This window comes from Lampetra planeri, chromosome 2 (assembly GCF_965212315.1).
Source record: "Lampetra planeri chromosome 2, kcLamPlan1.2.h2, whole genome shotgun sequence".
Classification (NCBI taxonomy): domain Eukaryota; kingdom Metazoa; phylum Chordata; class Hyperoartia; order Petromyzontiformes; family Petromyzontidae; genus Lampetra; species Lampetra planeri.
This window is the reverse complement of record NC_136108.1, coordinates 13,415,260-13,440,685: the sequence shown is the minus strand read 5'-3', so window position 1 is coordinate 13,440,685 and position 25,426 is coordinate 13,415,260. Positions and strand designations below refer to the sequence as shown.

At 44.7% G+C, this 25,426-nt stretch overlaps 1 protein-coding gene across 1 annotated transcript in view; it reads right to left on the bottom strand.

The window, feature by feature from the left end:
• Nucleotides 1-20,318, bottom strand: part of LOC144728474 (band 4.1-like protein 5) — a 44,168-nt gene extending 23,850 nt beyond the window's left edge. The window contains exons 1-9 of the mRNA XM_078607959.1: nucleotides 19,038-20,318; nucleotides 9,120-9,224; nucleotides 4,752-4,794; nucleotides 4,407-4,485; nucleotides 4,054-4,098; nucleotides 3,886-3,938; nucleotides 1,631-1,751; nucleotides 394-481; nucleotides 79-167 (exon numbers count right to left, since the gene is read on the bottom strand). Coding sequence (XP_078464085.1) covers nucleotides 79-167; nucleotides 394-481; nucleotides 1,631-1,751; nucleotides 3,886-3,938; nucleotides 4,054-4,098; nucleotides 4,407-4,485; nucleotides 4,752-4,794; nucleotides 9,120-9,224; nucleotides 19,038-19,217 — 803 coding nt within the window. The 5' untranslated portion in view covers nucleotides 19,218-20,318. The remainder of the gene's footprint in view (nucleotides 1-78; nucleotides 168-393; nucleotides 482-1,630; nucleotides 1,752-3,885; nucleotides 3,939-4,053; nucleotides 4,099-4,406; nucleotides 4,486-4,751; nucleotides 4,795-9,119; nucleotides 9,225-19,037) is intronic.
• Nucleotides 20,319-25,426: the final 5,108 nt, after the last annotated feature.

Sequence of the window (25,426 nt, the reverse complement as noted above, 5' to 3'; positions counted from 1 at the left end):
TTTTTATTTTTTTTAATAATTACAGAAATGTGTCTCATGTGATAATGTGGTTACACATATGAGAGTTGTAACACGTGCCAGAAGAAGAGGCCGATCTTTGTCTTTCCTTCAAACACCAATATTCCAGTTGGTGTCAGGCCCAGGGTGTAATCATTGGCATCGCGTCCCTTGACACACAAATCAAAACATATTATCACATCAAGATGCAAAGAGCATTCCAGACAGCACCTACACGTTCGCATCTGTTACATATTCAACCCAAAGTAACTCATTCATCACTATTCACCTCGTAAAACAAAACTATAAACAAGGTCACTACGACCCAGAGTTCCAGCCAGACCACAGGTCATGTGCTCAAGTTGGTGTGGGCTGCTGCATCTTGAGTGAGGGCACCTTGACGGCGTGCATGTCCACACCGTACATCTCCAGCCACTTGGCTCGGTTAAGGTAGTTGATTTCCGCCTGCGATGGCATCTGGCCCCTGCAAAGAACATTGTGCCGATGTCAAAACAAACCACAAGCTGTATCTTAAACAAAAGTATTTCCCTTCATCCAAAGTCTTATCACTCATTTTGTTGATGTTCGCTCTTAAAATAAATAAATACACTTTTTTGTTAAAGCCTCTTAAAACTGTTTCTTAATTCAAAATATTCCCAAATTTAAATTCACATTGCACAAATTTGTTGCCACTTTAAGGTTCTTGAGGAGGTAATTACCATTATGCTTCCCCTTAACATATTACTTAAAATGGAATGAGATTGGAAATAAAATGAGACCTAGTCAAAACATGTTCACAATCTTTATTTACATAAGCAATACTTGCAGTATGGTATCCATATCCCATGCTCTATTCGAGATCATCTGCTACACTCCACAGTGAAAAAAAGTTCTCCAAATTTGGTTTATTGAAGCAGCAGCTATGAAAATATATATATATATATATTTTTTACAAATTCATCTAAATACAGTAATATACTTAGTCTCGAAATCATTGTAATTCCTTCTATGATCAGTTGAAGAAATCGTAAGTTGCAAAGAGGAGAAACAGTCTTGTGTATATAGGCAGAGCAAAAGCACTTCACAACAGTCAATGCAGGCATTCTATTACAGCAGACAAAATAGTGGTCAACATTTCAGTCAATGCCTATTGTTCGGAGTAGTGAGACGGCTGTTCGTATATTGACTTACTTACTTACAGTTGGAGATAGCATATACATCATCTTACATCTGCAGAGATGGACAGCATCTAAATTACATGTATTTTACATATGTATTTTAACTACATTTGTCATTGGAATTTAAATTACAGAAATCAAAATAATTTGTCATTTGTATCTAAAATGTGCATTGTTTATCTACTATCTACATTAAATTATTCCTGTAATTTGTAATTACAATGTACGATTCCCCATTATTTATTGATGTTTATGCCCAATTCAATTATATGAGTGCAGTCATTCTCATATTCTTCTCCCCAGAGATACTGATGTCTGAATATCTGTAGAGAAAGAGAAGGCTCAATTCCTCTGAATAAAACCCATCCTCGCATTGTGGTGGCAATACGCAAGTGGAACGGACGAGCCAGGTTGCCACACTACGTATAAATTCACTTGCCCTGGGTCTGACTTACCTGCAACTTTTCCACGTATCAAAGACGGCCATCTCCATGTCCTCGGTCTGGCCTGGCACGAAGCGGAACTCTGACACTAGAGCTGCCGTATGTTCCTCGGGGTCACAGTCGCCAATCTCAGCTGGTCCACACATGCATGCGCCCACCAACACCAAACAGACGGTGATGCAATCGCAGTTTAAGCTGAATTATTGTCACAACTTCAGGTGGAACGCAGTGCGTGCAATGGTGTTTGATGGAATTACGTTGCATTGTAGGCCACGCTTTCATGATCACTCAATCGTCCACAATAATTTCGCAAGAACATTTATATTCACATTTAAATTCCCTCTACAATGTACACAAATGTGCACAGTCACAGACGCACATCTCTATTCATTTCTTGCAGAACACATTTAATAATCTTGACTTAAAGCTTTCGTGACTGCAGGAATTTAATCATTATTCCAAAAAGAAACACTTAAGAAAACATTCGTAACATTGGCACCAGCTGCCCATTTTAATAACCCAACAGAACGTGAACTCGCATTTTAAATCCCTGTGGCACAAAACACGGATTTATATTGCCTGCAACAGTAAATGCTGTAAAGCAGCCCCAAGGAAGAAAACCCTGCTTTCAAAAAGAAGTTGTGAGAAAGGGAAAGGAAGAACAAATAATAAAATGGGGGGGGGGGGGGCGAGGGTTTTTGTGACTTGTCGACACAGCTGTGCCACACTAATGAGTCACAGGGGAAGAAGTGCGCGTTCAGGGCACAGTCTGGGCAACGCGTGCCTTCGTTTGTCTGCGTGGAGAATACTCCAGGCAATGCAGTAGATGATGGACTTCATAAATGCTGAATATGTTTTTCCGTCATATTTTCCAATGACAATGGCAGAGGTATAACGAGAGGTATGCAGAGCAGAATTTCACATATTCCTCTTACAGAACCTGACCAGGGCCGGGTATAAACTAACAGAGAGGTGAGGGGGGGGGGTCTCTCCACTCTGAAATCTCCATCATGAACACAGTCCCACATTGACATTATCCTTTGTTATTGCATTAACACATTAGCATTGAAATGCTCTGATTTTTGTTTAATTCAATAAATTAAATACAAATGTGTTATTACCGTCCTGGTGGTTTGAAAAAAAAAACATTAAAAATATTAAGGTTAATATATTGCACAAAACCCCGACGACCAAATCGCCTGGAATACGTGCGAACTCATCAGGTCACGGAAGGTAAGCAGAGTTTGAGCCTCGATATTGTCCTTGGATTGGTGACGACCATGCACAAACAAAGCTTGTGCGGCTATGTGGTGGCAATGCAGTGACATCCATTGTTAAACTGTATGTCCATGCTTCCACATCTATGTTCCCCATATCCACGGCCAATAACCACCCATGACCAGGATGGCATGTGCAGGCCCTCATCCAGAAGTGGATTGACGAAAGGCTCGACGAAAGCGCGGTACATGCTACAAATGTGAACATGAAACCCTTGCATAAAGCGCATGCATAGTTTCATTATAACGCTGTAAGCGATATTCTTTAAACAACTAAATTAAATAACAAATAAACACATACACAAGTCTGAAAGGGCAGTGTGAAGAATGCAGAGACAAAAGCGAAGGGAGTGCAACTGCCACAGTTGTATTCTTCATCAGAGGCCAGAGCACAAAAGAACACAAGAGAAAGGGACACCAATTCATTCCTCGCACAATGACCCAGAACCCAAACTATGTTTTGAGAATGCATGGCAAAGAGACGGCGACAGCTTTGGCTTTGACCTATTCATGTAAAATTGTAATTATAGCCCATAGCGCACATCGTTTTATTAATCAATTGAGTCATGTTAGGTGGAGAGAAAATGCAACATTTAATTACGAGTGCTTTATCATTCCTCTAAGAGATCCCCAACAATTTAAGAAAATGTGTCCAATATTCTTGAGCTGCAGAGATGTTTTAAAATCGTAAGAACATGCAACTACTTCACACCGAAAATAAAATAAAACAATGTTAACAATAATCAATAGCTCTCTGATGTGTTTTCAGGTTGTACTGAGTGTCCGAGGTTCACTCCACGTACTGGGCACTTATTCATTTTCTTCAGTTCCTGAATAAGCTCCCTTCACGTGGAGCAAAACGTTGGACAACTTGCCCAAAAACACACAGTACAACCGAAAAATACATTGGAGAGCTATACAGCACAATCGTGAAAACCTTACACAGTAGTACCAATTAATCAGCATTAATTCAACTGATGCAAAGCTCACCCTGGAGAGAGATCCCAGCGAGCTGCACGGCGATGTCGAACGGGCACTCGAGCCTGGCCGGGAGACAAAACGGGCACACCAGGTGAGTCACTAGACATCGGATCCAGCATGGGGAACCCTCAGCTCTGTGTGACAATGCAGCTGTGCTCGTCTGCAAGGAGTACATACTTGCCACTGAGAATGTCCTGTTTCAGCTGCAGGACAAACAGGTATCTGTAAGATAAAGTAAAAAGCCAAGTGAAATTCAAGCCAGCCGTTCTATTTCCCTTGTAATTCGCACCTCCGATCAGCACGATTGGCTATGTACGGTGCGAAAGAAGTTCATATGCATACATTTTACAGCATAACATTTTTTCTCTAAGCCGTGTAATTTTTCCATGACTGGTTTTTTGAATAAGAACATTTCCTGAATGTTTTTAGTGTTTCGTGACCGCAACTGTTCCACCTTTCACTTCCACTTAGTCATCCCCTCCCCCCACGTCCTCCCACCCTCACACTTCATTCCTCCCTGCCCCCGTCACCTGGTGAGTTCCTCCCGCAGGTTGTTTGGCTCTGATGAGTAAAACTTGACACGCAGGTGGAAGCAGTAGGGAGGGCCGACTGCCACCAGAGGCACAATGACAGAGGCGTTTAGTGAAATGCAACATCACTTCATGCCCGACTATGCACAGGGAAGAAAATCAATCAACATGCTGAAGCCATAACAAGGCAACATTGATAACTAAACTCCCCATCAACATCATTATCATCATCAGAGAAATAAAAAAAAACAAGAAACAGATTAACAAGATATGCCGCTCAAGCGTAAAATGTTAAGTTAACAATGCATGAGAGACAGTGATTTACATCCAAATCCACAAACTTACTTTTAACTTGTTTCTTTATACTCTTTGTGTTATCCAGCCAATGCTGTGGGCAAGAGAGACACATGGTGAATGTGAATGTTTCCAGTGAACCGTTGCAGTGTAATGATGTGGACACTGGTTAGGAGTTAGAGCTGCAAACCATGATGGATGAAGTGCTCAAGGCAAATTGTGTGGTCCATGAGCTCAGTGTTGAGAACTCTTTCAATTGTATGCCACTTCAGCTGTATCATTCTATTTGTTTAAATATATTAACCTCTCATATGGACGCACTTGTTCTACCGGTATTATTGTTGGAATGTGATGGGCAGCACGGGGCTATGTAGTGGGCAGAAAAGGGCATTCTTGCCAGATGTATTATTTTACTCAACTTGTATGCTCCCATATTTCTGCACCTCACCATCACCAACCAACACTTACCAGCTTCATGAAGTATGGTCAACCCAACTGCCCACAACAACTCCGACATACCATTTGGGAGATACAGTGTGTGCCGGATGGACACTTGTGAATTATATATTGGGATAAGGATGGAGCTGCAAACTTCTGTACACGTTTTCGTAAAGGATGCACTCATTAGATATGTTAAAATAGAAACCAACGTGTGTAAAAATGCAAAAGCATTTGTTACTAATTCAGCATTTAATCAAGTTCACAAGCACCATGTTCTGTATATCTTATCGTATTTGATATTTATGGAGCGCCTTCACTCAAGGCGCTTGACATAGTAAAACAAATGAAAAATATAATGATTTAGATGACAGGGGTGCGCAAGGATTGAGAAATGAGTGACCGCAATTGAGGTCAAGAAATAGTTGGGAAGGGACAGGAACGAGTGGAGGGGCGAAGGGCTGGATGAGGAAGATAACGAGCGACAGAGAAGAGGTGATCTTTAAGAGAGGAACGGAAGGAGGTTAAGGAGGGGCACTGCTTTCTGTACAGGAGAAGTTTATTCCAGTGGAAGGTTGCAAGGAGGGAGAAGGACCGAAAATGGGATTGGGTACATAGATAAGGAGGGCAAGAGAGAGAGACAGACAAAGATAGGGAATGAAGAGGATTAGAGAGGGCATAGAAGGAGATGAGAGAGGCAAGATAAGGTGCGGCAAGGCCACGCAGAGATTTAAAAACTAGTGTCAGGTATTTTAAAAGACAACGGTCGCAAATGGGAAGCCAGTCAAGTTGTCGAAGAGAGGTACAAATTTGAGAATGAAAGGGGACATTTTAAAGAACTCGTACAGAAGCATTTTTTATTTGTTGGAGGGAAGTGAAGGCAGAGGCAGGAAGACCAAAAAGAAGATAATTGCAGTAGTCCAGGTGGGTAAAGATCAGAGCATGAACTAAGAGTTTGGTGGCAGAAAATGAAATGAGAGGGCATATTTTCCTAATAAATGAAAGTGGCAGATGCGAGTCGGTGGAAAAATTGTAGGAAAAGTCAAAGGTGACACCAAGGTTGAGGGCACATGAAACAGGAGAAAGAAATGAGGGAAGGAGATGGTGGGAATGGGTAGAGTAGAGTGCGAGGCCGGAAAAAAATGTATTGACGTTTTCTAAGGATTGATAGAGAAAAAGTGAAGCACCATCCAAGAATGGATGGCAGCCAGGCAGGAGGAGATACGAGAGGAAAGGTCAGGGGTAAAAGGGAGAAAGCAAAAGAGTTGGGTGTCGTCAGCAGTGATTGTATGCTGCCAAGGTCATGGCTAATTGAAAAAGACAATCACCTGCAAGAACAGCAGGTGAAACAACCTTTAAAAAGAATGTACTTTTAACCAAACAACTTCTTTTGGTGAAATCTAATTAAATTTGCTTTCCATTATTAAGTTAAGCTTTCCAAAAGCACTCGAACCTGCTCGTTTGCCTATTTATTTCATAATTTCTTACCAATGAGTAAAAAGAACACACGTAGTTTTTAATTAGTGTGCCTTACTGCTATTAAATAACGGATCAAAAACGTGGACATTAACAAAGCTAATGAAACAAAAGCTGGAAAAGTATGCACTTCACTTATTCCACCCAGTAAATGTGGCCAACAATTACAACATGAATTCTGAGCAATTGCTTTTGTGGAATTGCTACTGATTATCAAAATAAAACAAACGCATGGAACTAAACTCTCGGTGAACTCGGCACTGAGTGCTTAAACAAATGCTGCTGGGTAATGTTGATCTTGAATATCGATAGGTCGACAAACTGAACAATGTAACGTTTATGCGATAATACAAAACAAATGGAATGGTGTTCATGTCTGTGGTCAGTCCTGAATCAGTGATGGAGATTCTGCACAGCTATATTACAAGGTTAAAAGGTCAATTTGTGAGTTACATTTTAACACAGACTTTTCAGGTAATGGCAAGTGGAATATGCATATAGTTACATCTATAAAAAAAACTAAACAAAAACATGTCAGCTTGTCTTCATTTTAACACACACACGTGAAATAGTTGTTAAGTCCGGAGCGCACCTGGAATTGTTACACTCCTCACACATGTAAAACATTTCACACCGACCTCGAGAATTGCTACAGTAAATCCTGCCGGCAGCTACACACGAGATCTGCTGTCAGGGCTCTGAAGTGAAGGAAGGCATGCATGCGAGACTCGCACACAAAAACATGTGCTCTACCTACTTATCCGGGAAACCACACACTGAGTCGTAGGACTCTTTTTCAGGTGGGGCCTGCATTGGGCTTTTATTTTTTTAAAGAAGTTTTCAGCAAATTACTGAGTGTTGAAAGAAGTGGGAGTAAACTGGAACACCCAGGGAAAACCCATGCTTGCGACAGGTCAAAACTCGATCCCCCGTACAGATGGAATCAGATGACAATTAGTTCTCTTGCCGTACTGACTTCTCCTGGCAGACCAGGGTATGACACCTCGACACCAACGGGAAGGCAGTTTCACAACATTCGTGCGATCCACCAACCGTTGCCTCTACACCACCACCTGTACGTGTGATCATTTTATTCTGACACGGAAGCCACAGCGGCTGCAGCCTAACTCACTTATGAATAATAGAGTTTAATAATAAAAAATACATGTAAAACAATACATTTGCAGTGCTCATTGCTGCATGAGCACATTTGGTTATAAATGCTTCCAGATCAGTTACAGAGCAAGGTCGCAATTAAACCCAACGTGCATTATAATGTAGCCTCGTGTGTCCTTTGCATGTGTACATGATACAAATGTTGCGTGTGCTGGGAACAGATTGTAGACTTCAACTGCATATTGATCCAAATGTGCCCTATGCACTGTACACATTCCAAGCATTCCTGCAAGCTTTCAAACCTCTGCTCTGTTTCCTTCGCGCTCCGCACTCCCTCTCTCCTGTCCACATCCGACACTCCCACGCGCACGCCTTTCATATCTCTCTGCCTTTCTTTCTGGGCAGTCCAACCCGGTCGTTACTCCCACTCGTACCCCATTTGAGCACACGCCCGCATTGGAACAATCACCCACGGACTGTCCAAATTCATTAGAGCAGCCTGAAACTCTGGGCTTACACATACTTTAGTAAACATTTGGCAGACGCTTTAATGAAGTGGTATAATTATTTTTGGCGTTTAAGGTATACCAAAGTGTGAATTTGTTCCGTAAAATAAAAAATAGATATGCTTTTCACGAAACTTTTTTTCACAAAATAATATGGATTCTGAAAAGCACTTAAGATTGGCCAACAGTGTTTGGAAAAATAGCAATTAATTTCAACCACTTACCTTCACTAATTAAAAACACCAGGAGGCATACTTGACGGCACAGGAAGCGTGTAAGACCAAGCAGGGGTGCTTGAGGAAGGGTGTATTTGATTGTATTCACCAGGGGTATGTATACTGCACGCTACATTTTATTTGTACGACGTAGAGCACTTGTAATTCAAACCTTACGTGAAAAAGAGAGACAAATGCCCCTCTTCCACTGGCACATCCGAGTTGCGGCAGTGGTAGGGTTCACACGGCACGCGGTGGTTGTCCCACTGGCCATCTGCCTAGCCGGGCAGGAACCAAACCGTGATACGCTGGCCTCACTCGAAGACATCTGCATCTGGCTTGGGATCAAGCAGGGCTGGGGGTGTAGTTCACGACGTGTTCATCGCATGTGACATAAGTCGGCACAACACTGTCGGGACACAGCGCCACCGCACCATCGACATGCAATGAACTCTAAAGAAATCGCGACTTGGCTCCTCCCGCACTGGGCTGGATTGGCACGGCCCTGGAGTGGCTTCTTGGTTGTGCAGTTGGAAAGAAGTGCAGGTCTCAATGGGATCTCACTTGGTACTAAATAAAGTTATTGAATGACTGATTGAGGCACAGGTAGAAAGTGAATGCAGGATGTGAAAGGAAGGAGCTTGTCTGATCTGTCCCAGGTCACTCACCGGCACTTGCGCTGAGTCCATGAACTGCAGGCCAAAGTAGTCGGTCTCTTCCACGTCCAGGTGGTACATGATCTGGTCGAACAACTCTTGACCCTTTGCCTTTTTCTGAACAGAATGTGAGTGCACACACACACACACATAATCAACGCATTATCTCTATAAATGATTATCAAGAATGTTGATATTCAGCATTATCAACCATGACCTGACAGTCAAAGGAGGGAACACGCTTGAGAGGACATTCACCATGGTAGAGATGAAACGAGACCAGCTCGAGCTAGATGGAGTGTTGAATCAGGGGATTATATGGGGTGGCAATTACCTGCAGAGTCCTTCATTAGAAGTGTCAGACAGTGATGAATTAGTATGCCATACGCCAATAAAGGCGATGTGTCTCCATGCACAATGGACCAAAGAGCAAGTTTCTTTGGTGGTGCTGAGCCTCTCATGTGGAGATTAATATGCCTATAGGGGCGGGCAATATACACTGGCATAGTGTAATGTGCTAAAAACTATATGTGGAACGATGCATTGAATGATCAAATCAATATCCATTCCTTAGTTCATGATACAAGCACTGAATCACGTGGTAAAATAAGAAGTTAGATTTTTCCATGAGGATGATACTTGAAAACAAACCTTCCAGCAGCGAGTCGACTACGGCCTCTAAACAATCTAGTTATCATTCTAATACAGTGTAAAACATAAACACTACATACATATACTCTCTAAGAGTCGTTAAAAATTCGATGCTAAAAATAAAAGCATTTTAACATGTAACCTTTAACACATTTACTACCTATATTGTGGCATTTGTTCCATCCTTACAATTTCGTTACCATAATATTTCCACATTACAGCATAATTACTCTGCAGTAGAGGGTAATTTCAATACCATAATAATGGCAGGAAACATACACATACGCCGCAATAAGAGATTTGGAAATTACCTGCGTTGAACTATGGATTATAATCATGGACATTGACAAAGAAGATAGAACAAAATCTGAAAAGTACGGAAAGGATAAAAAGTGATCTATTTAGAGTCACGCTGAGAGAGAGAACAAAAGAAGAAACGCAGGGATTAGAGAACATTCGCAAGTTAGAGACGTCATGTTGACTGTTCGCAAAAGCAAATGAGCTTGGGCAGAACACGTCGCGAGCAGAGTAATGGCCAGTGGTTGAGACTGATGGAGGAAGTGAAATTAAATGAGCTCATATACAGGAGCTGGATGGATTGGACTAATAGATGGCAAGAGATTGGGGGGGGGGGGGGGCTTCATCCAGCAGTGGATTGATGACGACTGCAACTGACGATAATGAATTACCGTACAATATTACCATCATTTTTTTTATCTGACCGAATTCTATTTGCATTATTGAACACTATAATGCACTCCTGAGAAAGATTGACTGCTTTCATTTTGCAGCCGATTTGCAAGGGATGATTACACAGTTTTAACACACGACACGTAGCGAAGACAACTTCACACATTCAAGTGCTTTCTGAGAACACAGATTCATGTTTCTGATATACACAATGATGCATACTTATTGAGAGTGCATGAGGAAAATTTGTATTCGTATTATCCTTCAACGGCACACTTACTAAAGAGTGAAAATTGGCAAAGGTCCTGCAATGCTTGGTAAGCACCCTAAAGAGTACAGGATGATGTTTACTTATTACGTCAGGCACTTGTCTGTCAGCTTACCTCCGACTAATAACAATGGCCTTCATTGACCCAGCAAAGTCTGACGGAATGTGAAGACAATTTTCATCAGGGCCCTGCATTGGGATGTTTGGCTAACTTACGAAAGAGCGTGAAGAAAAATCCATGCACGTATTAGCAGAAAACATTCAAAGCCCCGCACATATTGATTTAATAATATATATTGGTACACTGCCATCATCTGTCCACCTCACAACCCAAGCCTAATACAAGCACCAGCCAGGCTCAACTCTGCATACCTTCCAAGTTCGGCACATAGATGTTAAGAACCAATTTCTAATCAGTTTACGTACAGTATATATATTAAACCCCCATGAAACAACACGTGCATAAACTTACGCTTGTAACTTCCATTCGACTAAAACACGTCAATACACAAAGGACAATTACTAATGAAAGAGGAGCATTATGCACATAACTCGACTGTTACGCAAATGCACTCAATTGTTAACAATGGGGGGTGGGGGGGTTATTTATTACGCGTTTTGTGTGTTCACAATGAGGCCAGGGCCTCCAGGCACGACGACCAGATCTTGCGAGCTCACAACATCTGAGCAAGGGGTCGTCGTTAATGAATGAGCCAGAACGGGGGTCCCTTCACATGGACTTTCCTTTCCTCTCGACGGTGCACAACTGCAGGAAATTGCAACAAGTTCACGTGAATGCTTGCTGAAATATTTAATAATGCTTAGCTTTCAACAACGTTGTTCATGCGACTTGCATTTAAAAATTGCTCGGGAACCACAGACAAGCCGGACATCAGCCAGCCAATGAACCGGCGCACAACAATTGGCCAAGTTCTGCGAGCCACTGCATGTTAAGATATTTCCAGCCAATGAATGAGTTGTTTACACGCCATGTGTGAAATTAAGCGTGGAGATATTTCCAGCCAATGATTGAGTTGCTTACACGCCATGTGTGAAATTAAGTGTGAAGATATTGACAGCCAATGATTGAGTTGTTTACACGCGCATGTGTGAAATTAAGGCTATGCCACTTTAGTTGTAACCTACAAATGCAAGCGGTCATAATGTATATATGTGTGTGAAATGTATATGTTTAACTTCTTTCACGCCGTACGTAGCCAACCGTGCCACTCTTTGTGTAAGGCCACAGTCGGTGACGAGAGCTCAAACTCTCACTCAAGCATTTCTAACCATCGCGATGCATAAATTGTAGTAACATCGATGCATCAATTGCAGTAACATCGATTCCTAAGTTCTCACAACGCACCCCTCTAATCACCTCTGTAACAATCACGTGACCTCTGTAGCCACGAGTGGCCGATACGTTTACCGCTACGCAAATACGTGTTTCGAAAAATCATAAACGGGTGTTATTGAATGACCACTGTGTGTGAATTCACGACAGCCACGAATTTACGTATAAGCATGGATCGAGTTTTTGAAAAGCACCAACTCCCCCTTCAAACGGTTGGAATAAGGACGCCCTGCAACAACCTGCTTAAGCCGGTCATTCCTGTTCAATCCAACAGTGTTCAACGGTGCGTGCCTTGAACAATAAACAATTACGTCAGGAATTCGGGCCAAAGGCTACTTGGGTTTTGAGGTCTCACAAAGGGCTGCTTTATTTCCAACTTGGTTGGTTGGTTGGTGCACTGGTCCACAACATCCTCCGAGGAGTTACAATAAACAAGCATTCACAGCAAATGGCCTCATTGTGTGTGCGGCACCACTTCATTTACACCCACATGTTGAGGACACATTAAAAGACCGAGATGCCCTCAGCCAACAGCCTTTATCGTGACAATCAAAACCCAATGGACGATCGCCAACACAGCCATCGTGGCCTGCCAACTGATCAGTCATTTCCAATGGTTCAACCACATATGCCGATAGTCCCGTATGCTTCCAAGGGCCTGGATTACTCGCTATGGACATGGCCTCATTCAACAGCTGAACCTTAAGTTGACAGCTTTGGAGGCCTTCCAGGTAAACAACAATGGCTGTGGACCACTTTGCAAAACATTGCTCAGTGGCTTAACAAAAAACCGCTGCTATAATGAATTGCCATTTTATATACATTTATCTACAATACACAATAACAAAAATGTGCATTATTTTTGCACAACCCAGCAAATGAACCATGCATATTACTTTAAACGTTCCAGATCTGGAACGTTTGCCAAACAGTATGAATTCCTTTATTATAGCTTAATTCGCACGAAACTTGCCTGAACCAGCCAGCAGATTTTAGAATAGCACAACAAAGCACATTGCAGAGTTCTCGGATTCCCTGATAGGTAACTACAGCTGGATGAACCAGAACGCTCACATTGCTTTGTAGAATAAACAAAAGTGTCAAGAGTTTCAAAAAAACGGATGGACCCATATAAACACGTATGGTTAAGAATGGGTGCTCATCAAAGTTGAATGTTATATCCAGTGACTCATTGAAGACATGCAGAACGTGTCTGACTCTTAATTGGTTCTCTGTGTCGAAATACTGAAATTAATGTACTTAAATATGCTTCTGAGGTAAAATGAAATGCAAAATACTGTATAAGTATAAATACAGCATTGCAAAGTTGTGGATATTTCGTTTTATGTATGCATATATGTACAGTGTGTATAGGAATGAATATTTAAATGCTTTGATAATATGTACGTATATCCAATTTTCCTATGATAGATCACTAGGAAGGTGCCCGATCTCGTCAGATGTCAAAATATGGAAAGTACTTGGATAAGCGAACACCACGACCATATAAAATAGGTGTCATAGGCTGCTTCGGGCTAATTTGTGGGCAGTACAGAAAACAAACATGCTTGTACCGCACCATTCTCATGCATCTATGCTCCCCACTTCGACCAGCTGACAATGACCAGCCTGGTGAAGAAAGGTCAAACAACCCCCACAACGATGAGATCCTCATCCAACAGTGGATTGCCATTCACATGTACTGCATCAACAACAGGTGTAGTCATAGAAAAATCGTGCTGGACAGCAAACGCACAAGCTCAGGGAATGGGCCTGTGGATCAGACTCCACTGTGCGCGCCACGAGGCATACATCTCTCCACACTGAGGAGAAAGCTCCTCCACAGGCAAATCCCATTAAGGACGAGATCGAGAATGCACACCCGTCTCGACTCGCTGATCCATCGAGGATATGCATTGTAAAAGCAACAGCCCATATGTCATTTGGAGATGTTAAGCTAATATTCACATAAAACCACAAATTGAGGATAGCTCACAACTGAGCTCAGTCGGGCTTGAAGGGACATCACCCGTTCAGTCATTAAAAAACATGGAGAAAAGGAATCCTTTGTGGAATGTCTTTTTTTTTACTTAGCAGTGCTGATTTTCGTAAATGCACAATTAACCTTTGTTTCATTTGTGTGTAGAGTGTTGGCAGGAAGGGCACGGTGGAGGTTGCGGTACAGCCACCACCTGCCATGCAGATGGAGTATTCGGGAAGTAATCCCATTAGTTGGGAATATATTCATTTCTCATGCCACACACGTGGACATAATTTCTAATATATGTCTTGGCACTCTGCTTTGCAACTGCGTAAACCCAACATTCGTGACATTTCAAGTTAATGTTCCTTTTTACTTAGTGCATTAGATGCCTCGTGGTCAAATCATGTGCCTGGTAAAGTTGTATTTAAGTGCCTCTGGGTCTTATGCTATCCAATCATTTTGTTCTCCATTATTTTCTTGTTACTAACCTTTGATAATGCCATTCCCATTTCTTTACAGCAGACGTTAGTTACATTTGTACGATGTTTGTGTGCGCTTGGGTATTTACTGTATATGAATTACCCACAATTTGTGTGCACGTGTTAATCAGTAACATCACGCAGCCTGTGTGCTCAATAGGCACGAAAAATAAACAGTACGCTACCAATCAAATGTCAGCTGTAACAAAGTCAAATCAATTCAATCCATAGATTATTTAGTTTACCATTTAAGCACAACAACAAATGAATGATAACCGTATCAGTTGTGAGGGGCTGTTGTGGGAGGTATGGGGGTAGGGAGGTGAGGGGCCAGGATGGGAAAAGAGGGGGGTAATGGATAAGAGAACAGGACTAGAACAGTTTGACGAATTCCTCGTGGAATTCCCTGAAACAATGAGTTCAAGATCTAAGATTCACCCATATCGACAACCATCATACATGTGCAGTGTGATCCTACAATTCACAAGGGCCACAGTCTAAAGGATAAAAAAACGCATTAAACGTTTAGCAAAAAATCACTATTTTAAAGGTAGTGTGGTGACGTTTCGTGCATGTAGTTTCATCATATATAAGTAGCAGTTGATTATATTTACATTTCTAGCACGTAAATAAAAGGTTAAGGTACAGCCCTGCAATTACTTTCTCATGCCACTGCCGACAGAAGAGCCTCCAATAGAGGAAGTTATAGAGTATTTTGGCCTACTCTTCCACACTGGCTAGAGGTCTTGGAAGGGGTGGGAGGACCCACACCTTGTCTGACCACACGCAACTTACTGATGGACTCTGGTGGAAAGAGGCGGGGTGGGGTCTTACTTTGAGTCAACTATTAAATAAATGTCCCAGGCTTGCGTGTACAATTATTTATAATAATTCCATTAACCAGTAAACGAATTGGAATATCTGTAACACTTGTCTGCAATGATGAAATGCCTGTTCGTAACCCATTGTCGTACACTTTGTAATCGTTAATCTCACGAGGTTTAAAAGGCTGAAACAACACAGACGAGGAACTGTAAAACTAGTTGTGGCCTGATGCAGTGTTTTGTTGCAGTAAACCCCCTACAAAAACGTTACAGTGCTGTACTGTACCCGTCAGTTAAGCCTGCTCTCTTGCAGAGATAAAGAGATCAGGAGCGGTCACAGAGACCGTGGCTGACGAGAACCTGCTTAGGATATGGCTCGAGGGATGACCAGGGGCGGCTCTTTGGTACGGAGTTAGCGGCGAGAAGAGATGGCGCCTAGAAGAAGTGGCATAATGGACAAAAAGTGATAAAGTGCAGGGCTAACAGAGCAACAGAGAATTGCATGGCGATGTCACCTCACCGCACAGACATGCCGGAAATTGTTGCAGCATGGCTTTAAAGAACATGCCTTCCATGAGGCTTTCAATAATAAAATAAAATGCATTATTTTAAATATAAGATATTAAGTGAAATAACTTATTGTGCTATTTAAAATAATGTGTACTTTAAAAATGATTAGATATGAGCATTGGGTCAAACTGATACTGCTGGGATAACTCTGAACAAGTGATGTTTTCCGGCGAAGTTTACTGAGAAGTCCAGTTCTCTTTTTCACCGCATTTCAATCCTGTAGTCGTATTAGAAGTGTCTCCAACAAATGAAACGATTGACAGACAGCAGCTCAACTCAGCCACATGCAAAATGAAAACTGACATAGTCTTTGCATACCAGAGTTGGCAAATATGCAGTTGGGAAGACGTTATTCACTGGTATATGAATGGGCCCTATAAATCTGTCACCTGTCTGATACTGAAAGGCTGCCAGAGTGAGGAAATACAGTCAAGGCTCAAAGCGGTGTATGGGGTCACTGAGAAAGAAAAAGGTGGTAGATGTGATACAAGTTAGAGACGTGGTTAATATGCGAGCAGAATATATATCTTCATTATCAGTGATACTTTACAGGAAACCTCGAGTGAATCAACGAAACCACACCAGAAGCTGTTATATATATGGCTCAAAAACCTCAATATTTAAATGTAGCTTTCCATATACATAATCCTGCCATACGCCAGCATAAGATTATCAGCAGGGCGTAAATTACAATGAGTCAGCGACTACATTCCATCTGTGGTCTCTTTTAATAACGAGGTTGGAAATTAACCAAGTTTACTTCTTGACCAGAAGACATTCCTGTCTCAGGGCATCATATCATAATTCCATCACATCACGATTTGTTACATCTTGGGCTGTAAAACGTAACCTTTGTATAGTATACCGTATGAAGGCACATACCCCCCGTGTTTAGCCATACAGGAGCCAAGTATTTCTAGACGTTGGGCTGCCTTTGTCTCCCTACTGATGTTCACAATACTCCACCAGGTATTACTGTAGGCCGAGTCCACATAAGAGGTACCGACCAAAGTAAACTTTTCAAAGGCCTCTTGAAATCAACTCTCCACCACTCCCAGAATATACTACAAAGCATTAACAATCATACATGTAGTAACCCACACACTGACACATGCCGCAGTGATTCACATGGTATACACATACGAGGTGCCCCTGTGTATGTGTATGTGCCCTTGTATCACATCTGGTACAGGTGATTGTGCAGGTTTGGGTCCAGAATTCATTGCAGGATTTCGACGTGAACGTGAGGGTTTGAATTTTGTGTGCCAGTATCGTACCCTTATGTGGTTGGGGATATGGTAAGGGGCGCAGGTGACCATGTGGATGTTACGGTTTGTTTTATTACCCCCGTTTTGTTTTCCTATGCAGGGTTATGGTGTTAATGTTTCAGCTCAGGTCCCAGGGTGGACTTAGGGTTCGTGTTCCGGTCCCAGGTGTCTATGGTTTGGGTCCGGTTCTGGATGCCCATTGATGGCTAAGGTGTCTACAAAATTGAAATGAGCCCTCGATACGAGATGAAACTGTATATTTAGACGTCACCTCAAAAAACACCGTTGAGGAAAGCACCTCGCCAAGTCATGGCTCAAAGCACCCGCCATGGAATGTGGTAAAAAGCTGAAGGCGCAGCCCTGCAATGTCTTGTTCGCACCACTGCTCGTGAAAGGGCCTCCACTAGACGGAGCTCTGTAGATCACCTTTAGAGCGTACTTGGCCTACTCTTTCACGCTGGACAGATGTCCTTCCCGCGCGCCTCCGGTTGGCGACGTACGGTGCGAAAGAAGGCAACATACATACACGTGAGCCTACCCACACTTTACCCTACCGCACGTGACCTGCTCGCGGTGTATCGATTTATACTTCTTAAGTGGAAAGTCTGGCGGTGGAGGACGAATTAAGAGAGTTGCTCATTGGTTCAGTTGCCGCCACGGGAGGTCGAACCAGCGACCTCTAGACGGGTGGGGGAATGGAACGGACGAAGGGAGGCAGGGAGGGAGCGAACTTGCGCTCCGAACCCGCTGTTTTTGGGCACACAACTTTGACAAGAGGTGAGGCTCTCTAGAGATCAGGGGTCGTCAACTTGCAGCAGCTCTTTGGCTTCCACTTGCGGTTCTATGGCAGTTTTTTTATGACTTAAATCTTAAACGTAATTTTACGTAAAGATAATTTAATAAATATGGCAGGCAATGGGTCACTCTGGAATGTCTTAGTGACCGCAGAATGTACAATCAAACTGTATTGTTAAAGAATAACTAAAGGGGTGGGAGGGGAGGATTAATTAGACGCAGTTTATGCCATCATCTATTTCGTTAACTTAAGAATGCGCTTCTCGTCCGCTCTACACGTGCTGTGTTTGCGCACAAGTAGCTCTGCGTGTGATGCGGCTCCCTCAAACTATTTTGCTCAAAAAACACAACCACCCCCCAGCCCCCCAAATGTCTCCTCTTCTTCTTTGAAAGCTTCCCGGACCCCCCCCCACCCATCCCGTGTCCTCTCTGCCCCCCCACCCATCCCGTGCCCTCTCTGCCCCCCCACCCATCCCGTGCCCTCTCTGCCCCCCCCCGTGCCCTCTCTGCCCCCCCCCATCCCGTGCCCTCTCTGCCCCCCTCCCATCCCGTGCCCTCTCTGCCCCCCCCCGTGCCCTCTCTGCCCCCCCCCCATCCCGTGCCCTCTCTGCCCCCCCCGTGCCCTCTCTGCCCCCCCCGTGCCTTCTCTGCCCCCCCCCCATCCCGTGCCCTCTCTGCCCCCCCCCCGTGCCCTCTCTGCCCCCCCCCCCCGTGCCCTCTCTGCCCCCCCCATCCCGTGCCCTCTCTGCCCCCCCATCCCGTGCCCTCTCTGCCCCCCCCGTGCCCTCTCTGCCCCCCCCGTGCCCTCTCTGCCCCCCCCGTGCCCTCTCTGCCCCCCCCATCCTGTGCCCTCTCGATCTACCAGCGCGCGGAATCCCCACCCGTCCGCGGCGGGGATGTCGCCACCACCACCGCCACCACATCCACCACCACATCCACCACCGCCACCACCACATCCACCACCGCCACCACCACATCCACCACCGCCACCACCACCGCCACCACATCCACCACCGCCACCACCGCCACCACCACCACCGCACTCACGCTCAGGTCCACGCTGACGTCGCCGCCGTCGAGAAGCGCCACCCGGCAGGTGAGCGTGGAGGAGCGGCCGGCTCCTGCGGCGGCGGGGATGTGCACCTGGGCGCGCTGCGAGTCGCGCTCCACCACGGGCGGCGAGCGGCGCGAACGTCTCCCGAACGTGCGGCGCAGGAACTTGAGCATAGCGTCGTTTGCAGAGGGTGGAGTTGGGGGTGGTAGAAGAGGAGGAGGAGAGGGAGACGCGCACGCACACACGCGCGCGCGAATGTCTCCGCGTCTTCCTATTCTTCCGCTCTCACAAACACCCCCCTACTCTTTCTTTCACTCAACCCAGTGGTGGTGCAAGAGACAGTGCGGCGGTGTCGTTTCCGAACGAGGGCACGGGAGACTGCTGGCAGACAGGGCTGATGGACGGGCGGGCAGCTCGGAGCGTGGCGACACGACGGGAGCTGCTAGCGGGTCGTGGTGGTGGTCGTGGTGGTGGTCGTCGTGGTGGTGTTGTGGTTGGCCGGCAGTGGCGGTAGAAATTCTGCCCTCGTCGGCGGCAGTATCGGCAACAACTTCAAGAAGGTGCAGGACATCCAACAGCAGCAGACAGAAGCAGCAGGCAACACCTGCAGAGAGGAGGAGGAGAAGGACCAGCGGGCAGGAATAAACTCTGCGTCACCCGCAGCCTCCCCACGCCGGGCACGGGCACCCCACGACGACTCGCGCGCAGCAACAAAGGAATGCGTCGTCGTCGGGGTTGAACCAACAGCTTCGAAAGACCACTCGTTCAGTTGTTTGCGAAAGCGAGCAGAGAAGTTCCACTAAACCCTCGGCATCGTGCGCAATGTGGCACTGTACTTTTTGTTTTCCCCGCGGTCTCGTCCCGCGTTCTGAAGCGCGAAGAAAGGAAACTAAATCCCCGTCGTAGGCGGAAAATCGCTCGGAATCCCCAAAGGGGCTGTTTGTGTCTGATCCGCGAAACTCAAAGGCTCCCGTGTCGCCTGCCCCCGTTTGGGGGGTGGGGAGGGGGGAGGAGGAGGCCACGGGGTCTGCGCTTCGCACCCAGCCCCGCGCCCCACTCGCCCCACCCACCCCGGGCTCCCAGCCGCCTCCCGGCACCCTCCTCTTACCCCCCACCCCGCCGCCGCCTGCGCATTTTGCGGACACGTAGCCTGGCAACTCCCTGGCACCGCCCGGAGCACACCCACGCAGCCGATGATCACCGGGTACCACCACCTCCAGCACGTCCTCCCACCAGCTCGCCTGCGTCTCCCAGTCGGTCACTTTGGGGCCGTGCATAAATGAGGTCACGCGATTTTGGACGATTTTTGACCCCCCCCACCACCACCACTTCGTCACACGGCGTCACAAAAAGTCAAACCCCACCTCAAATTAGACGTCACAAAGCTCTGCCCGCCCCCCCAAATTAAACATGCTTCAAATCGCTTTAAACTACTGTCATTGTAGTGCTATTTAATGTGCCGCTGCACTCTGATGTTGTAGGATAAAACATTTATCAAAAAGTCTATTTAATTAAGTAGAACGTGTTGTCTATATTTATTTAAAGTTGCGCATTTTGATGTGACGTCACATTTCTCAACCCCCCCCCCCTCGTCACACATCGTCACAAATGTCTGACCACCCCCCCTAGGTGCGTGACGTCATTTATGGACGGCCCCCTAGGCGCGTACCCTGGCACCTCTCAGTAGCTCATTCCCCTGCACCCTCTACACACAGCGCTTCTCAACTACTTCACAGATACCTGCACGGCTATATCCACTTTGCCTCCCCAGATAGTCACGCACCACTACATTGTAATCGTCTTCCCAAGGCCGACTCAGTACCTCTTTCCTGCACCCCTCTGCGCAATATCCAAGGGAGCATGAAGCGCCTCTCTGTCACCCCACTCCCAGTACGGCACTTGGATCCAGTACCTCGCTCTGTACACCGAAGTTACTGCACAGGCTTGCACCACCCTGTGCACGTACTGTCTTGAGAAACTCCCTGTACATCCCAGCACATCCCGGGGCCACCCTTCTGTACCTCCCCGGCATCCCGTGCACATACCGAACACCAAGGTCGTAATTGTAATAGATATTGGGGGGGACACATCCCCCCCCCCAATATTCAAATATGCTCAAAATGTCCCCCCGAATATATTGCCATTAAATAGATTTCTGTTTATATTATTATGGTTATGGTTGTACTTTATTAATCCCTAATCTATGCCATTACATACAATGAAACAAGAAAAGGTAAAAAAGAAAAAAACAGAGCAATGTAACACAATACACTATTAGACATTATTGTAAAAAAAAAAGTCCATCCTGTGTGTTAGTGAATTTTTTTATATTTTAGGCATGACATGTCAGGAAATTCGTTTTCAAATTTAGATTTTTTTTCTGGGGGGGGACCCCCGGACCCCCTTGAAGATTTGGCTCCCCCCAATGTTGCCTCCATGGCTACGGCCTTGCCGAACACGTAACCTCTTGCGCATCCAAGGTTCGCATGCAACTTCAACTCGCTCACACTCCTCACTCATTCACTCACGCACGCACGGCGCCCGGCACTCAAGCGTATGCATGCACCCTTCGGGCCGGCCTCGCCACGCTGATAAGTTGTGATAAGACAACCGTACAAACTCAAACGTTAAAAAATTAACCCGTAAAAACAAAGTTTTTCACTATAAATCCTTTATATGCGTGGCATCGGGGCGGATAAAGTCCTCTCGTCCTCTGGCTTGAGATGGCTGCCACCTATGGGTCAGATGATTGTCTGCCACCATTAAGCAATTGGTAATTAAATATTTTTTTTTTCCCTAAACAGTGTAAAATTTGGGAAAAAAATTTTCACAAAAAATAATTGTCACGCACAACGAGTCTGTGTGCAAAATGTCAGCTCGATTGGATCACGGGAAGTGGGTTAAAAAACGACCGAAAGATTTTCACGGTCGTAAGCATGCAAGCACGCAAGTGAACTCAATATAAAGGATTTAAAAAGGGTCTCGCTGTGTACAGTCATTTTTTGTTGTTAAACACATCAGTGCTTGGTTAATAGTGATTACGATTTAAATGCGGGGTTAGTTAGCCTAGAGTAATTAGTGTGGCTGCACGTAGCGCAGCAATGTATAATCGCGTTAATTATTTACGGTCTATGTATGAGTGTGGTGCGACCGTCAATGTTTAAGGTTGTTAGCCTTTAATAATGTTGTGCTCCAAGCAGTTTCGGTGTTGACACATTAAGCGTGCATTCCAAAGAAGCAATGCTCATTTGAACGATTACTGTAATTATAAATCACGCTCATAGTTCACGCACTTAGCTACGTTTAAATAAGCGTGTTAAATGTACTTATAACGTGCGCAGCATTCGCTTACAGAGAGAGAGAACGCCACAGAAGCTCTCGAAAGAACCACAGCTAAGCGGGAAGCAGCAACCACGCGGTGAGCCGACGCCAAATTCTCCTCCAAGCTCTACAGTTCTGCATATATTCAGGTGTTATTGGACAATTCAACCAACCGGTAATGGATATCCATTGCATACATAACGCCCCCCTCTGGACTTCGCACCTGACTGGCTCACAAGTGACGACATTACATCTATCCCTCTAAGAACGAAACCGGAGGGTTTCTTCACAAATCTGGCTGTCGCCTGATGACGCTAGTTGTAATTACTGGCGAAACGTCGTACTCCAATTGTAAATGTTGTGGGTTTACTCTCCAACACACCGGTGTGCTGTACTTGTAACGAATTCGCATGTTTTATTTACAAATCTTACTAATTGGCTGTGTTGCGTGGTGACGGGTTTAACGACACATTGATATATTTACGCGATCTAACCCAAAAAAACCTCTATTATGAATTAATGGTTCTTCATACTCCGAGTGTTCGTAGGTTAAAACACACGAACTATACAGCACTTTGGTCGATACTCCTCCAAGATTGTTTCGTCGAGTTCCCGTGCTATGCAACTCGAGTGGCTTGCTGTGGTCACCTGCATGTGAGGCAGTGAGTGCATTGCCCACGTGGTTTTCGCCAGCTCGTGAAGTAGGGTCCCCAGATCGTAGCCGAGCCTGACACCACACCCACCCCCCCCTGTCCTGAGTCACTTCAAATCCCGATGACATCATCCACGGTGACATCCGGGAGTCCGTCCAATCAGATGATCGATGGAATCGGCTCGTGTTTGTTGGTGGTAATGGGCCGTCCATAAATGACATCACGCACCTGGGGGGAGGGGGGGGTCATACATTTGTGACGATGTGTGACGAGGGGGGGGGGGGGTTTGAGAAATGTGACGTCACATCAAAATGCACAACTTTAAATAAATATAGACAAAACATTCTACTTAATTAAATAAACTTTTTAATACATGTTTGCTCCTACAACATCAGAGTGTAGCGCCACATTAAATACGCACTACAATGACGATTGTTTAATGCGATTTGAAGCATGTTTTTTTTTGGGAGGGGGGGGGGCAGAGCTTTGTGACGTCATATTTGAGGAGGGGTTCTGACTTTTTATGACGCCGTGTGACGAGGGGGAGGGGGTCAAAAATCGTCCAAAATCGCGTGACGTCATTTATGGACGGCCTCTAAGGTCCGCGCTGGATGTGCTTGGTCACGTCACTGGATTTCGGGAGTTGGCGATGGGCTTATGTGAGCCCTTAATTCAGCAGTGGATTGACCATGGCTGATGGTGTAATATGAAAGAAAACCTCAACACGTTCGTCAATAGCATTGTTTAAAGAGGAAAACAATTATATTCTAGGCGACGTTCTGCGCTACGGCCCTTTTTCAAAGAACAAACGGATAATATAAAGCAGTGCACTTGCAGTACGTGACATTTGCTCAAGGTGGCGACACACCCAGTGCAATGCCCGAGTGCATTGTGAACGATGAATGGTAACACGTTTAAACCCACCACATTTGCTCCTTAAGCATAACCACTTAAAAAGCGTAAACACTGGGTTACGTATGTTGTGCACACAATACACTTGCAAAATAAAATTGCAATGAAATGTAATTACAATTAAATAAGCGGGCAATTAATTAGTTAACTAAACAATGATTCCGAAGTCTGCAGCGATTTTCGGCTGCTCCTTTTGCCGCATTCCAGCGGCGTGTGTTTGTGCGATTTGTGGTCTTGACTCAACCGTGCAGGATGGAAAGCTCTGCTGTTACTACACTAATTGTGAATGATGTTCTCTTGATTGCCCCAAGGGGCTTATTTCCATTGATAAGTTCTTTACCAGTCAAGCGCTTAATTCATGTGCTTAAGTTAACCAAACAAAAATCCCCTACGATTTCAAGTTGTGGACTGTTGTTACCATGCCTATGGTTTATACATGCACACACGTGAACATCATTTCATGTAGTGAAATACATGTCTGGCACATGACAGGTTGTTTGCTTTGGTCGTTGGGATTTAATGTCGCATCCCTCGATATACGGAACAGGTACACTCCTGATGTGTTATCCGGAATGCAGAATTCCGCACATTGATGTGCCCAACAACGATGACTGCCGTTTCTAGATTTGAAGCTTTCGTGACTGCAAGGATTCATATTCTTAGGTTGTTTCGGTAAAGTGACTTTACCGAAAAAAACGAATTTGGCCTTGGGGCCGCCCATAAATGACGTCACGCACCTAGGGGGGAGGGAGGGTTTGAGAAATGTGACGTCACATCAAAAGCGCAACTTTAAATACATGTCAGCAATAGCGTTGTTATAACAACACTAATTTTGATTAATTTTCACTATTAACTATTTCATTATTTTAATTTACTAAGGTCACCTTTTATTTTTTCCATGAAGGAGCATTTTGCTTCTCCATGCGAGAATGGAGAAGCAGACATTTTTAAAATTATTTGAATGATTGTTATTAAACATTTTAATTTTAATGATTCTACCAGGGCTTTTCATTCTGTGGAATGAATATGTGATTGCTTCGTTGCACTACAAAGTTTCAAGTATTTTTTATAGTTATAATTACTTATAACATGTTATCATTATAAGATAATTTCAATATAATATTCTGAACATCTGCAGTTTTAATTAGACGTTGAAGATTTTCAAGTTAATTTTATGCTAAAGTTCAGCTTTCCAACGCCTCCTTTTTAATACGTGTTTTCTCCTACAACGGGTACCCGTTTGCGACCCTGGTGCGGCCGGGTACGGGTAAGGAATCAAAACCCGTTTGCGACTCTGGTCCGTGCTCGACTCGGCTGTAATCTAGCTCTCTGCGATGTTAGACAAGAGCGCCACCTATGAATTGCAGTGGTAATTCCATCTCAACGCAGCTAAATATTCAAGTAAACCTGAACAGATGCGTTTCTCAACTACATTGCGGTGATCATGCGACCTCCTTTGCCAGTACCAAAATATAAGAATAGGTTTTCCCCTTTTT